The sequence below is a fragment of the Esox lucius genome, chromosome 18 (genome assembly GCF_011004845.1).
Source record: "Esox lucius isolate fEsoLuc1 chromosome 18, fEsoLuc1.pri, whole genome shotgun sequence".
Lineage (NCBI taxonomy): Eukaryota > Metazoa > Chordata > Actinopteri > Esociformes > Esocidae > Esox > Esox lucius.
In genome coordinates, this window is record NC_047586.1 from 13651815 (window position 1) to 13666127 (window position 14313).

Genomic DNA, 14313 nt, shown 5'->3' on the forward strand with positions numbered 1-14313 from the left:
GGCAGGGGCCTAGACAACCCGATCTCTGGACACAGAAACTGGCTCTAGGGACGTGGAATGTCACCTCGCTGGCGGGGAAGTAGCCTGAGTTAGTGCGTGAGGTTGAGAGGTTCCGATTAGAGGTAGTCGGGATCACCTCTACGCACGGCTGGAACCACACTCCTTGAGAGAGGATGGACTCTTCACCACTCTGGAGCTGCCCATGGTGAGAGGCGGCGGGCTGGTGTGGGTTTGCTCATAGCTCCCCAGCTCTGCCGCCATGTTTTGGAGTTTACCCCGGTGAATGAGAGGGTCGTTTCCCTGCGCCTACGGGTTGGGAATAGGTCTCTCACTGTTGTTTGTGCCTACGGGCCGAACGGCAGTGCAGAGTACCCGACCTTCTTGGAGTCTCTGGGAGGGGTGCTGGAAAGTGCTCCGACTGGGGACTCTATTGTTCTACTGGGGGACTTCAACGCCCACGTGGGCAACGACAGTGACACCTGGAGGGGCGTGATTGGGAGGAACGGCCCCCCGATCTGAACCCGAGTGGTGTTCAGTTATTGGACTTCTGTGCTAGTCACAGTTTGTCCATAACGAACACCATGTTCAAGCATAAGGGTGTCCATCAGTGCACGTGGCACCAGGACACCCTAGGCCGCAGGTCGATGATCGACTTTGTTGTCGTCTCATCTGACCTGCGGCTGTATGTCTTGGACACTCGGGTGAAGAGAGGGGCGGAGCTGTCAACTGATCACCACCTGGTGGTGAGTTGGATCCGATGGCGGGGGAGGAAGCTGGACAGACTCGGCAGGAACAAGCGTACTGTAAGGGTCTGCTGGGAACGTCTGGCCGAGTCTCCTGTCAGAGAGATCTTTAACTCCCACCTCCGGCAGAGCTTTGACTGGATCCCGAGGGAGGCTGGAGATATTGAGTCCGAGTGGACCATGTTCTCCACCGCCATTGTCGAAGCGGCCGCTCGGAGCTGTGGCCGTAAGGTCTCCGGTGCCTGTCGAGGCGGCAATCCCCGAACCCGGTGGTGGACACCGGAAGTAAGGGATGCCGTCAAGCTGAAGAAGGAGTCCTATCAGGCCTGGTTGGCTTGTGGGACTCCTGACGCAGCTGACTGGTACCGACAGGCCAAGCGGGCTGCAGCCTGGGTGGTTGTGGAGGCAAAAACTCGGGCCTGGGAGGAGTTCGGTGAGGCCATGGAGAAGGACTATCGGCTGGCCTCGAAGAGATTCTGGCAAACCATCCGGCGCCTCAGGAGAGGGAAACAGTGCCCTACCAACGCTGTTTACAGTAGAGGTGGGCAGCTGTTGACCTCAACTGAGGATGTTGTCGGGCGGTGGAAGGAGTACTTCGAGGATCTCCTCAATCCCGCTGTCACGTCTTCCTTTGAGGAAGAAGAGGATAAGGGCTCTGAGGTGGACTCGTCCATCACCCGGGCTGAAGTCACAGAGGTGGTCAAGAAACTCCTCCGTGGCAAGGCACCGGGGGTGGATGAGATCCGTCCTGAGTACCTCAAGTCTCTGGATGTTGTGGGGCTGTCTTGGTTGACACGCCTATGCAACATCGCGTGGCAGTCGGGGACAGTGCCTCTGGGATGGCAGACCGGGGTGGTGGTCCCTCTTTTTAAGAAGGGGGACCGGAGGGTGTGTTCCAACTATAGGGGGATCACACTTCTCAGCCTCCCCGGGAAAGTCTATGCCAGGGTTCTGGAGAGGAGAATACGGCCGATAGTAGAACCTCGGATTCAGGAGGAACAGTGTGGTTTTCGTCCAGGCCGTGGAACACTGGACCAGCTCTATACCCTCTATGCGAGGGAGTTGGAGGGTTGGAGGGAGTTGGAGGGAGTTGGAGGGTTCATGGGACTTTGCCCAACCAATCCACATGTGTTTTGTGGATTTGGAGAAGGCATTCGACTGTGTCCCTCGCGGCATCTTGTGGAGGGTGCTTAGGGAATATGGGGTCCTGGGTCCTTTCCTAAGGGCTGTCAGGTCCCTGTACAACCGATGTTGGACTCCGGCAGGGCTGCCCTTTGTCACTGGTTCTGTTCGTAATTGTTATGGACAGAATTTCTAGGCGCAGCCAGGGGCCGGAGGGTGTCAGGTTTGGGGACCACACAATTTCGTCTCTGCTCTTTGCAGATGATGTTGTCGTGTTGGCCCCTTCTAACCAGGACCTTCAGCATGCACTGGGATGGTTTGCAGCCGAGTGTGAAGCGGTGGGGATGAAAATCAGTACCTCCAAATCCGAGGCCATGGTCCTCAGTCGGAAAAGGGTGGCTTGCCCACTTCAGGTTGGTGGAGAGTGCCTGCCTCAAGTGGAGGAGTTTAAGTATCTAGGGGTCTTGTTCACGAGTGAGGGAAGGATGGAACGGGAGATTGACAGACGGATCGGTGCAGCTTCTGTAGTAATGCAGTCGATGTATCGGTCTGTCGTGGTGAAGAAAGAGCTGAGCCGCAAGGCGAAGCTCTCGATTTACCAGTCAATCTACGTTCCTACTCTCACCTATGGTCATGAGCTTTGGGTCATGACCGAAAGGACAAAATCCCGGATACAGGCGGCCGAAATGAGCTTTCTCCGCAGGGTGGCCGGGCGATCCCTTAGGGTCAGAAGCTCTGTCACCCGGGAGGAGCTCAGAGTAGAGCCGCTGCTCCTCCACATCAAGAGGGGTCAGCTGAGATTGGCTTGGGCATCTTTTTCGGATGCCTCCGGAACGCCTTCCTGTGTCCTTCTTTCCACTGAAGATGCAACACAACACTTGTACCAACAACTGTGCTAACCAGAGAAACCAGTTAGTGTCATTAGTGAATATAAACTATAACACTAAGTAGGTTAGGTTTCGGAAAGTATTTTAAATAAATGTGTAATAATCTAATGTTCACTGTAAACTAAAGTACTTGCTCCATTATGTCGAAAACCATAACAGTACTGCTTTCATATTGATAGTAAAGGATCATCTATTAAACCACAACTGAAAGAGTCACTTTATTTTACAGATTCAACAGTACCACCAACTCTTTACATGTACATGATTGAAATTGAGCTGAATCTCACAGATGTGGCAGCAATAAATACACTGAGAACCAGTTTGGGAAATGCAAGTTACCCTGTTATAATGAATAGGCTGACACAAATCACTGGTGCTGACATCACTACAGGTAATCCTTTAATTAGGTGTGCAAATTATTTTGTACGTTTTTTTTAAACGTCCATTGAGTATTTAAATTAAAATGTTTGAATCTACTGTAATTTTACCAGTTTGCTCCCTTAATGGAACTGGATTCCAGTGCAGATGTGAAAACCAGTATCAATGGTCATGTGACCAGTGTCTCTCTTATGGAAGATGTGATGACACTACATCTGACACATGTGGATGTATCAATGCTATTCCTTCAGATGGAATGTACTGCCAGTCGGTTCTCCAGCAAAGTAAGAACCTACACACCGGCATTTTAATTAAAATTATAATTTATTACAGTTCTTCATTAAAAAATACCCTCTCTCTTTTAACCAATAGACTTTACAGCATGTCCAACCACTACAGTCTCTCCAACAACAGGTAACGTAGAAAAATCTAAATTATGCATTTCACATGATTTTGGATGACCTTCAGTCAATTATAAATGTCAATCTTTTACAGCTAATATTATAGTATAGAGCGCACAGTCACCATGATAATTTTTCATGCTCCTTTCATACAATCCAGCAAACAAATATAACAAAGTTTTTTGTTCCACAGACCTCATAACATCTGCCACAACAGAACAGAATAATACTGCTTTCCCAACAAGCCAAGTGATCACTGTTACCAGTAAGTAGAAATAACATCTGGAGAACAGCAGCAGTCAGAGATGTGCACACACTACTGATGTAAATGAACTATGGATACGTTTCTATACTTCTCTTCCTTTCTCATCCATTCACTGTCATTCTCTTCATTGTCAATACTGGTACCCTTCAGTAGGGGTGAGACGGTATGAGAATTTCATGCTACAATTATCCTGGACAAAATTATCCAGATTTAGGATTTTATCCCGATTAATAACATGTTACACCTAAATAGTGGGCATAAGGTGATTAGTGGGATACAGCTGTGAATGGGCGGAGCTACAGGTACCTGACTTCTGGGGGGGGGGTGGGGGGGGGTCTATCGTCTATCGTTCCATCCCTACCCTTGAGCCAGTGACACAACCAAGGTTATTACTGAGTATAATTGAAATCTGTAAAACTGGCACAGTACGTTTCACAGAAGTTCAATGTTAGTGATGTTAATGCACTTGGTGTAATTTATATACCTCTCTTTCTCTCAAATGTTTTGACTGTTCTTTCCACTGTAGATGCTACAACTTTTGAGCCAACAATACAACTGACCACTGTTACCAGTAAGTATAATATACATCTGGAAAACATAGTTACCATAATGTAAGTTCACAAACTCTTGATGTTAAAGCAATTGGTGACATTTTTGTACCTCTCTTCCTCTCTCATCCATTTATTGTCTTTGTCTCCACTGTTAGATGCTACAACCCTTGAGCAAACAACACAACTGACCACTGTTACCAGTAAGTATAATATACATCTGGAAAACGTACAGTTACCATAATCTAAGTTCACTAAGTGCCGTGACGTCGCCCGGTATGGCGCAGTCGGGGCCCCACCCTGGAGCCAGGCCCGGGGTTGGGGCTCGTATGCGAGCACCTGGTGGCCGGGCCTTCCCCCATGGGGCCCGGCCGGGCTCAGCCCGAACGGGTGACGTGGGGCCGCCCTCCCGTGGGCTCACCACCCACAGGAGGGACCATAAGGGGCCGGTGCGAAGAGGATCGGGCGGCAGTCAAAGGCAGGGGCCTAGACAACCCGATCTCTGGACACGGAAACTGGCTCTAGGGACGTGGAATGTCACCTCGCTGGCGGGGAAGGAGCCTGAGTTAGTGCGTGAGGTTGAGAGGTTCCGATTAGAGGTAGTCGGGATCACCTCTACGCACGGCTGGAACCACACTCCTTGAGAGAGGATGGACTCTTCACCACTCTGGAGCTGCCCATGGTGAGAGGCGGCGGGCTGGTGTGGGTTTGCTCATAGCTCCCCAGCTCTGCCACCATGTTTTGGAGTTTACCCCGGTGAACGAGAGGGTCGTTTCCCTGCGCCTACGGGTTGGGGATAGGTCTCTCACTGTTGTTTGTGCCTACGGGCCGAACGGCAGTGCAGAGTACCCGACCTTCTTGGAGTCTCTGGGAGGGGTGCTGGAAAGTGCTCCGACTGGGGACTCTATTGTTCTACTGGGGGACTTCAACGCCCACGTGGGCAACGACAGTGACACCTGGAGGGGCGTGATTGGGAGGAACGGCCCCCCGATCTGAACCCGAGTGGTGTTCAGTTATTGGACTTCTGTGCTAGTCACAGTTTGTCCATAACGAACACCATGTTCAAGCATAAGGGTGTCCATCAGTGCACGTGGCACCAGGACACCCTAGGCCGCAGGTCGATGATCGACTTTGTTGTCGTCTCATCTGACCTGCGGCTGTATGTCTTGGACACTCGGGTGAAGAGAGGGGCGGAGCTGTCAACTGATCACCACCTGGTGGTGAGTTGGATCCGATGGCGGGGGAGGAAGCTGGACAGACTCGGCAGGAACAAGCGTACTGTAAGGGTCTGCTGGGAACGTCTGGCCGAGTCTCCTGTCAGAGAGATCTTTAACTCCCACCTCCGGCAGAGCTTTGACTGGATCCCGAGGGAGGCTGGAGATATTGAGTCCGAGTGGACCATGTTCTCCACCGCCATTGTCGAAGCGGCCGCTCGGAGCTGTGGCCGTAAGGTCTCCGGTGCCTGTCGAGGCGGCAATCCCCGAACCCGGTGGTGGACACCGGAAGTAAGGGATGCCGTCAAGCTGAAGAAGGAGTCCTATCAGGCCTGGTTGGCTTGTGGGACTCCTGACGCAGCTGACTGGTACCGACAGGCCAAGCGGGCTGCAGCCTGGGTGGTTGTGGAGGCAAAAACTCGGGCCTGGGAGGAGTTCGGTGAGGCCATGGAGAAGGACTATCGGCTGGCCTCGAAGAGATTCTGGCAAACCATCCGGCGCCTCAGGAGAGGGAAACAGTGCCCTACCAACGCTGTTTACAGTAGAGGTGGGCAGCTGTTGACCTCAACTGAGGATGTTGTCGGGCGGTGGAAGGAGTACTTCGAGGATCTCCTCAATCCCGCTGTCACGTCTTCCTTTGAGGAAGAAGAGGATAAGGGCTCTGAGGTGGACTCGTCCATCACCCGGGCTGAAGTCACAGAGGTGGTCAAGAAACTCCTCCGTGGCAAGGCACCGGGGGTGGATGAGATCCGTCCTGAGTACCTCAAGTCTCTGGATGTTGTGGGGCTGTCTTGGTTGACACGCCTATGCAACATCGCGTGGCAGTCGGGGACAGTGCCTCTGGGATGGCAGACCGGGGTGGTGGTCCCTCTTTTTAAGAAGGGGGACCGGAGGGTGTGTTCCAACTATAGGGGGATCACACTTCTCAGCCTCCCCGGGAAAGTCTATGCCAGGGTTCTGGAGAGGAGAATACGGCCGATAGTAGAACCTCGGATTCAGGAGGAACAGTGTGGTTTTCGTCCAGGCCGTGGAACACTGGACCAGCTCTATACCCTCTATGCGAGGGAGTTGGAGGGTTGGAGGGAGTTGGAGGGAGTTGGAGGGTTCATGGGACTTTGCCCAACCAATCCACATGTGTTTTGTGGATTTGGAGAAGGCATTCGACTGTGTCCCTCGCGGCATCTTGTGGAGGGTGCTTAGGGAATATGGGGTCCTGGGTCCTTTCCTAAGGGCTGTCAGGTCCCTGTACAACCGATGTTGGACTCCGGCAGGGCTGCCCTTTGTCACTGGTTCTGTTCGTAATTGTTATGGACAGAATTTCTAGGCGCAGCCAGGGGCCGGAGGGTGTCAGGTTTGGGGACCACACAATTTCGTCTCTGCTCTTTGCAGATGATGTTGTCGTGTTGGCCCCTTCTAACCAGGACCTTCAGCATGCACTGGGATGGTTTGCAGCCGAGTGTGAAGCGGTGGGGATGAAAATCAGTACCTCCAAATCCGAGGCCATGGTCCTCAGTCGGAAAAGGGTGGCTTGCCCACTTCAGGTTGGTGGAGAGTGCCTGCCTCAAGTGGAGGAGTTTAAGTATCTAGGGGTCTTGTTCACGAGTGAGGGAAGGATGGAACGGGAGATTGACAGACGGATCGGTGCAGCTTCTGCAGTAATGAAGTCGATGTATCGGTCTGTCGTGGTGAAGAAAGAGCTGAGCCGCAAGGCGAAGCTCTCGATTTACCAGTCAATCTACGTTCCTACTCTCACCTATGGTCATGAGCTTTGGGTCATGACCGAAAGGACAAGATCCCGGATACAGGCGGCCGAAATGAGCTTTCTCCGCAGGGTGGCCGGGCGATCCCTTAGGGTCAGAAGCTCGGTCACCCGGGAGGAGCTCAGAGTAGAGCCGCTGCTCCTCCACATCGAGAGGGGTCAGCTGAGATTGGCTTGGGCATCTTTTTCGGATGCCTCCGGAACGCCTTCCTGGGAAGGTGTTCCAGTCCCGTCCCACCGGGAAGAGACCCCGGGGAAGTCCTAGGACACGCTGGAGGGACTATGTCTCCCAGCTGGCCTGGGAACGCCTCAGTGTCCCCCCGGAAGAGCTAGAGGAAGTGTCTGGGGAGAGGGAAGTCTGGGCATCCCTGCTTAGACTGCTGCCCCCGCGACCCGGCCCCGGATAAGCAGAAGAAGATGGATGGATGGATGGATAAGTTCACTACCTCTTGATGTTAAAGCAATTGGTGACATTTCTGTACCTCTCTTCCTCTCTCTCTCATCCATTCATTGTCTTTGTCTCCACTGTTAGATGCTACAACCCTTGAGCAAACAACACAACTGACCACTGTTACCAGTAAGTATAATATACATCTGGAAAACTTACAGTTACCATAATGTAAGTTCACTAACTCTTGATGCCAAGAGTTGATGCCAACCCTTGAGCCAACAACACAACTGACCACTGTTACCAGTTAGTATAATTAACCTCTGGAAAACAGACAGTAACCCTAACATATGTCCACACACTTTTAATATACATCTGGAAAACATAGTTACCATAATGTAAGTTCACAACTCTTGATGTTAAAGCAATTGGTGACCATTCTTTACCTCTCTTCCTCTCTCATCCATTCATTGTCTTTGTCTCCACTGTTAGATGCTACAACCCTTGAGCAAACAACACAACTGACCACTGTTACCAGTAAGTATAATATGCATCTGAAAAAAGTACAGTTACCATAATGTAAGTTCACGAACTCTTGATGTCAAAGCAACTGGTGACATTTATATACCTCTCTTCCTCTCTCATCCATTCATTGTCTTTGTCTCCACTGTTAGATGCTACAACCCTTGAGCCAACAACACAACTGACCACTGTTACCAGTTAGTATATTTAACCTCTGGAAAACAGACAGTAACCCTAACATATGTCCACACACTTTTGATGTTAAACGAATTGGTGACATTTCTGTACCTCTCTTCCTCTCTCATCCATTCATTGTCTTTGTCTCCACTGTTAGATGCTACAACCCTTGAGCAAACAACACAACTGACCACTGTTACCAGTAAGTATAATAAATATCTGGAAAAAAGACAGTTACCATAACACATGTCCACAAACATTTGATTTTAAAGCAATTGGCATAATGTCTATACCTCTCTTCTCATCTATTCCCTGTCCTTCTCTCCACTGTAAATGCCAAACAATGAGCCAACAACACAAATGACCACAGAAACCAGTAAATGTAATATGTTAATAAAAACAAAATAAACAAAGTTGTGTAGATTTTGGAAAATAATGAACAAAGATCTGTAAACCATAACAGTACTGCTTTAATATTGACGGTAATGTACTGTATATATAACCAACAATGAAAGAGTTCTGTTCTTTTACAGATTCAACAGGACCACCAACTATTTACATGTACATGATTGAAATTGAGCTGAATATCACTGATGTTGCAGCAATAAATACACTAAGAGCTGCTCTGGGAAATGCAAGTTACCCTGTTACAATGAATAGCCTGACACAAATCACTGGTGTTATCATCACTACAGGTAACATTTTAATTAGGTGTGCAAATTATTGTGTATGTGTTTTTCAAAGATCAACTGAGTATTTTAATTGAAATGTTTAAATCTACTGTAATTTTACCAGTTTGCTCCCTTAATGGAACTGGATTCCAGTGCAGATGTGAGAACCAGTATCAATGGTCATGTGACCAGTGTCTCTCTTATGGAAGATGTGATGACACTACATCTGACACATGTGGATGTATCAATGCTGTTCCTTCAGATGGAATGTTCTGCCAGTCGGTTCTCCAGCAAAGTAAGAACCTACATCCCGGAATTTTAATTAAAATCATGAGTTATTACACTTTTTCATTAAACATACCCTCTCTCTTTTAACCAATAGACTTTACAGCATGCCCAACCACTACAGCCTCTCCAACAACAGGTAACATGGAAAAACCTGACTTAAAGAAAAAAAGCACATGATTTTTGATAACCTTAATCCAACAAAATATAAAACTAAATATTTGTTTTAAAGTAAGAATTTATTTTATCTGCATGTAAAGGTTAGAGTTTGTTAATTATTGAAAGAAAGATCAAAAGGGTGAACAATTTTAAAAATAATTTCATGGCCGGTTTTAATCATATTCGCCAAGGGTGCCAATATTATATTAGTTGAGGGCACAGTAGCTAAATATGCTTCAAACTCAAATGCAATGCCATTTTGACAAGACCTGTATCCCTTCTAGCCATGACAGTTGAAAAGACCAGATTGAGTGTGTCAGTCTGATGTGAGCTGTATCCCTTCTGTTTTGCAGTATTTTGAGGCCTCAAAATAGTACTTTATTTCCTCAACATTGTATTTAGTCCCTTCAAAATAGTATTTTGTTCCCTTATTGGGCTTCTTCTGGCCTGAATGAATCTTCAGGTTCAGTTTCCTCAAAATGACACCAACAGAGGTGTTGTTTTTTATATTTACAACTCCAATTGTTTCTTAAGATGAAACTGGGAAAAAACATTTAGAATAGAAGGTAAACATCCAGTACTCTGTGCTAACAATTGCACTTACATCTGGGTAACGCTGATGTATTGAAACTGGTTGGGAGTGAGCAATGTGTTTTCCTGGGTGAGAGGGCAGCATGTTTCAAGGCAAAGAGTCCAACACTTTATGATGTTAGACATGTTGGTCGCAGTTCATCCATCACAACAATAGCATGAACTCTTTTACTTTTAGCACACAATTTTTTGCTACTGAAGCTTGTTGCCATTCAACTAATCCTAATTTATTTTTTCCCTGGACAGATTTGATTTGTCCCTACCTGGTCTTCTATATGGCAGATTGTGTCTCTAACCAATACGCTATTTAACAATGGGCAATCACTCAGTCAGTCAGTCACTCAGAGATATTCACTATTCTTGGCCAGCACTGCACACAAACCTGCAAAAAGATAATCTAGAAACAAGAAAAGGAACCATGCAAGCTTAGTTTGGCTGGCCCCGTGATTAGAAGGGATGAATGTTTTCGCCCTCGCTGGATTCCAAAACAGAGACACTTATGTGACAGGCCGTGCCTTTAACCACTGCGCCGCTAAGATATATGTGTACGTAGTGTAGTATACTTGTGCATTTCAAACCAATTAGTCGAAACTCCACGGTTCTCGAAATGTAGTTCCCTACATGAGCTAACATCCATACCAACAACAGGTAAAAAAGGGTTACTAAACTACATTCAAGGTGTTAAATTAGAAAGAGAATACTGTGGATGGCTAGCTATACAGTAATGAAATGAAAACAGTCACTCCATGGCTGGTTCCACTATGCTATGTTAACAACACTTTTTTATGTACTTCTATTCCTCTCATCCTCACTCATCCTATGGCTGTGGTTTTCTCTACTTTAGATGCAACAACACTCGAACAAACGACACAGTTTACCACCGTTACAAGTAAGTATTATTAACATCTAGAAAAGAGGGAGTTATTTTATCAGAAGTCAACTGTGTAGGTTTGTACTGTGTATTGGTAGTCTGTGGGTCAATGAATCTCAGAATTTTGACGCTTTTCCAGTGGGGGTCACATTGACCTGACTGTAATTTTGGGGGGGTCATGACCATCCATAGACTGCTCTTTGACGCAGTTATGTAAACAGAAGTCCATATAATATTGATCCTTAGGGATGCAGTCCTTTCTATACCTCTCTTCCTCTCTCATAATTGAACTGTCCTTTTCTTTATATTAGATGCAACAACATTTGAGCCAACAACACAATTGACCCCAGCAACTAGTAAGTATTATCAACATCTGGAAAAGTCACTGAGTTATTTTATCAGAAGTCCATAAACAATTGATCTTATGGATGTAGTCTTTTATGTACCTCTCTTCCTCTCTCATAATTAACTGTCCTTTTCTTCATATTAGATGCAACAACACCATTTGAGCCAACAACACAATTGACCCCAGCAACTAGTAAGTATTATCAACATCTGGAAAAGTCACTGAGTTATTTTATCCGAAGTCCATAAACAATTGATCTTATGGATGTAGTCTTTTATATACCTCTCTTCCTCTCTCATAATTAACTGTCCTTTTCTTCATATTAGATGCAACAACATTTGAGCCAACAACACAATTGACCCCAGCAACTAGTAAGTATTATCAACATCTGGAAAAGTCACTGAGTTATTTTATCAGAAGTCCATAAACAATTGATCTTATGGATGTAGTCTTTTATGTACCTCTCTTCCTCTCTCATAATTAACTGTCCTTTTCTTCATATTAGATGCAACAACACCATTTGAGCCAACAACACAATTGACCCCAGCAACTAGTAAGTATTATCAACATCTGGAAAAGTCACTGAGTTATTTTATCAGAAGTCCATAAACAATTGATCTTATGGATGTAGTCTTTTATATACCTCTCTTCCTCTCTCATAATTAACTGTCCTTTTCTTCATATTAGATGCAACAACATTTGAGCCAACAACACAATTGACCCAGCAACTAGTAAGTATTATCAACATCTGGAAAAGTCACTGAGTTATTTTATCAGAAGTCCATAAACAATTGATCTTATGGATGTAGTCTTTTATGTACCTCTCTTCCTCTCTCATAATTAACTGTCCTTTTCTTCATATTAGATGCAACAACACCATTTGAGCCAACAACACAATTGACCCCAGCAACTAGTAAGTATTATCAACATCTGGAAAAGTCACTGAGTTATTTTATCAGAAGTCCATAAACAATTGATCTTATGGATGTAGTGTTTTATATACCTCTCTTCCTCTCTCATAATTAACTGTCCTTTTCTTCATATTAGATGCAACAACACCATTTGAGCCAACAACACAATTGACCCCAGCAACTAGTAAGTATTATCAACATCTGGAAAAGTCACTGAGTTATTTTATCAGAAGTCCATAAACAATTGATCTTATGGATGTAGTCTTTTATATACCTCTCTTCCTCTCTCATAATTAACTGTCCTTTTCTTCATATTAGATGCAACAACATTTGAGCCAACAACACAATTGACCCCAGCAACTAGTAAGTATTATCAACATCTGGAAAAGTCACTGAGTTATTTTATCAGAAGTCCATAAACAATTGATCTTATGGATGTAGTCTTTTATGTACCTCTCTTCCTCTCTCATAATTAACTGTCCTTTTCTTCATATTAGATGCAACAACACCATTTGAGCCAACAACACAATTGACCCCAGCAACTAGTAAGTATTATCAACATCTGGAAAAGTCACTGAGTTATTTATCAGAAGTCCATAAACAATTGATCTTATGGATGTAGTGTTTATATACCTCTCTTCCTCTCTCATAATTAACTGTCCTTTTCTTCATATTAGATGCAACAACACCATTTGAGCCAACAACACAATTGACCCCAGCAACTAGTAAGTATTATCAACATCTGGAAAAGTCACTGAGTTATTTTATCAGAAGTCCATAAACAATTGATCTTATGGATGTAGTCTTTTATATACCTCTCTTCCTCTCTCATAATTTAACTGTCCTTTTCTTCATATTAGGTGCAAATACATTTCAGCCAACAACACAATTGACCCCAGCAACTAGTAAGTATTATCAACATCTGGAAAAGTCACTGAGTTATTTTATCCGAAGTCCATAAACAATTGATCTTATGGATGTAGTCTTTTATAGTACCTCTCTTCCTCTCTCATAATTAACTGTCCTTTTCTTCATATTAGATGCAACAACACCATTTGAGCCAACAACACAATTGACCCCAGCAACTAGTAAGTATTATCAACATCTGGAAAAGTCACTGAGTTATTTTATCAGAAGTCCATAAACAATTGATCTTATGGATGTAGTCTTTTATATACCTCTCTTCCTCTCTCATAATTAACTGTCCTTTTCTTCATATTAGATGCAACAACACCATTTGAGCCAACAACACAATTGACCCCAGCAACTAGTAAGTATTATCAACATCTGGAAAAGTCACTGAGTTATTTTATCAGAAGTCCATAAACAATTGATCTTATGGATGTAGTGTTTTATATACCTCTCTTCCTCTCTCATAATTAACTGTCCTTTTCTTCATATTAGATGCAACAACACCATTTGAGCCAACAACACAATTGACCCCAGCAACTAGTAAGTATTATCAACATCTGGAAAAGTCACTGAGTTATTTTATCCGAAGTCCATAAACAATTGATCTTATGGATGTAGTCTTTTATATACCTCTCTTCCTCTCTCATAATTAACTGTCCTTTTCTTCATATTAGATGCAACAAACATTTGAGCCAACAACACAATTGACCCCAGCAACTAGTAAGTATTATCAACATCTGGAAAAGTCACTGAGTTATTTTATCAGAAGTCCATAAACAATTGATCTTATGGATGTAGTCTTTTATGTACCTCTCTTCCTCTCTCATAATTAACTGTCCTTTTCTTCATATTAGATGCAACAACACCATTTGAGCCAACAACACAATTGACCCCAGCAACTAGTAAGTATTATCAACATCTGGAAAAGACACTGAGTTATTTTATCAGAAGTCCATAAACAATTGATCTTATGGATGTAGTGTTTTATATACCTCTCTTCCTCTCTCATAATTAACTGTCCTTTTCTTCATATTAGATGCAACAACACCATTTGAGCCAACAACACAATTGACCCCAGCAACTAGTAAGTATTATCAACATCTGGAAAAGTCACTGAGTTATTTTATCAGAAGTCCATAAACAATTGATCTTATGGATGTAGT

General features: G+C 45.0%; 1 protein-coding gene across 1 annotated transcript in view; it reads left to right on the plus strand.

Moving 5' to 3' along the window:
- The window catches only part of LOC105017626 (mucin-3A), a 43339-nt gene that overhangs the window by 12118 nt on the left and 16908 nt on the right, over nt 1-14313 (plus strand). Inside the window, exons 13-38 of the mRNA XM_034287964.1 lie at nt 2982-3143; nt 3244-3414; nt 3503-3544; nt 3725-3796; nt 4323-4367; nt 4503-4521; nt 7986-8011; nt 8938-9099; nt 9200-9370; nt 9458-9499; nt 10955-10999; nt 11293-11337; nt 11472-11519; nt 11654-11698; nt 11833-11880; nt 12193-12240; nt 12375-12422; nt 12557-12601; nt 12736-12783; nt 12916-12963; nt 13099-13143; nt 13279-13326; nt 13461-13508; nt 13643-13690; nt 14005-14052; nt 14187-14238. Coding sequence (XP_034143855.1) covers nt 2982-3143; nt 3244-3414; nt 3503-3544; nt 3725-3796; nt 4323-4367; nt 4503-4521; nt 7986-8011; nt 8938-9099; nt 9200-9370; nt 9458-9499; nt 10955-10999; nt 11293-11337; nt 11472-11519; nt 11654-11698; nt 11833-11880; nt 12193-12240; nt 12375-12422; nt 12557-12601; nt 12736-12783; nt 12916-12963; nt 13099-13143; nt 13279-13326; nt 13461-13508; nt 13643-13690; nt 14005-14052; nt 14187-14238 — 1669 coding nt within the window. The remainder of the gene's footprint in view (nt 1-2981; nt 3144-3243; nt 3415-3502; nt 3545-3724; nt 3797-4322; nt 4368-4502; nt 4522-7985; nt 8012-8937; nt 9100-9199; nt 9371-9457; nt 9500-10954; nt 11000-11292; nt 11338-11471; nt 11520-11653; nt 11699-11832; nt 11881-12192; nt 12241-12374; nt 12423-12556; nt 12602-12735; nt 12784-12915; nt 12964-13098; nt 13144-13278; nt 13327-13460; nt 13509-13642; nt 13691-14004; nt 14053-14186; nt 14239-14313) is intronic.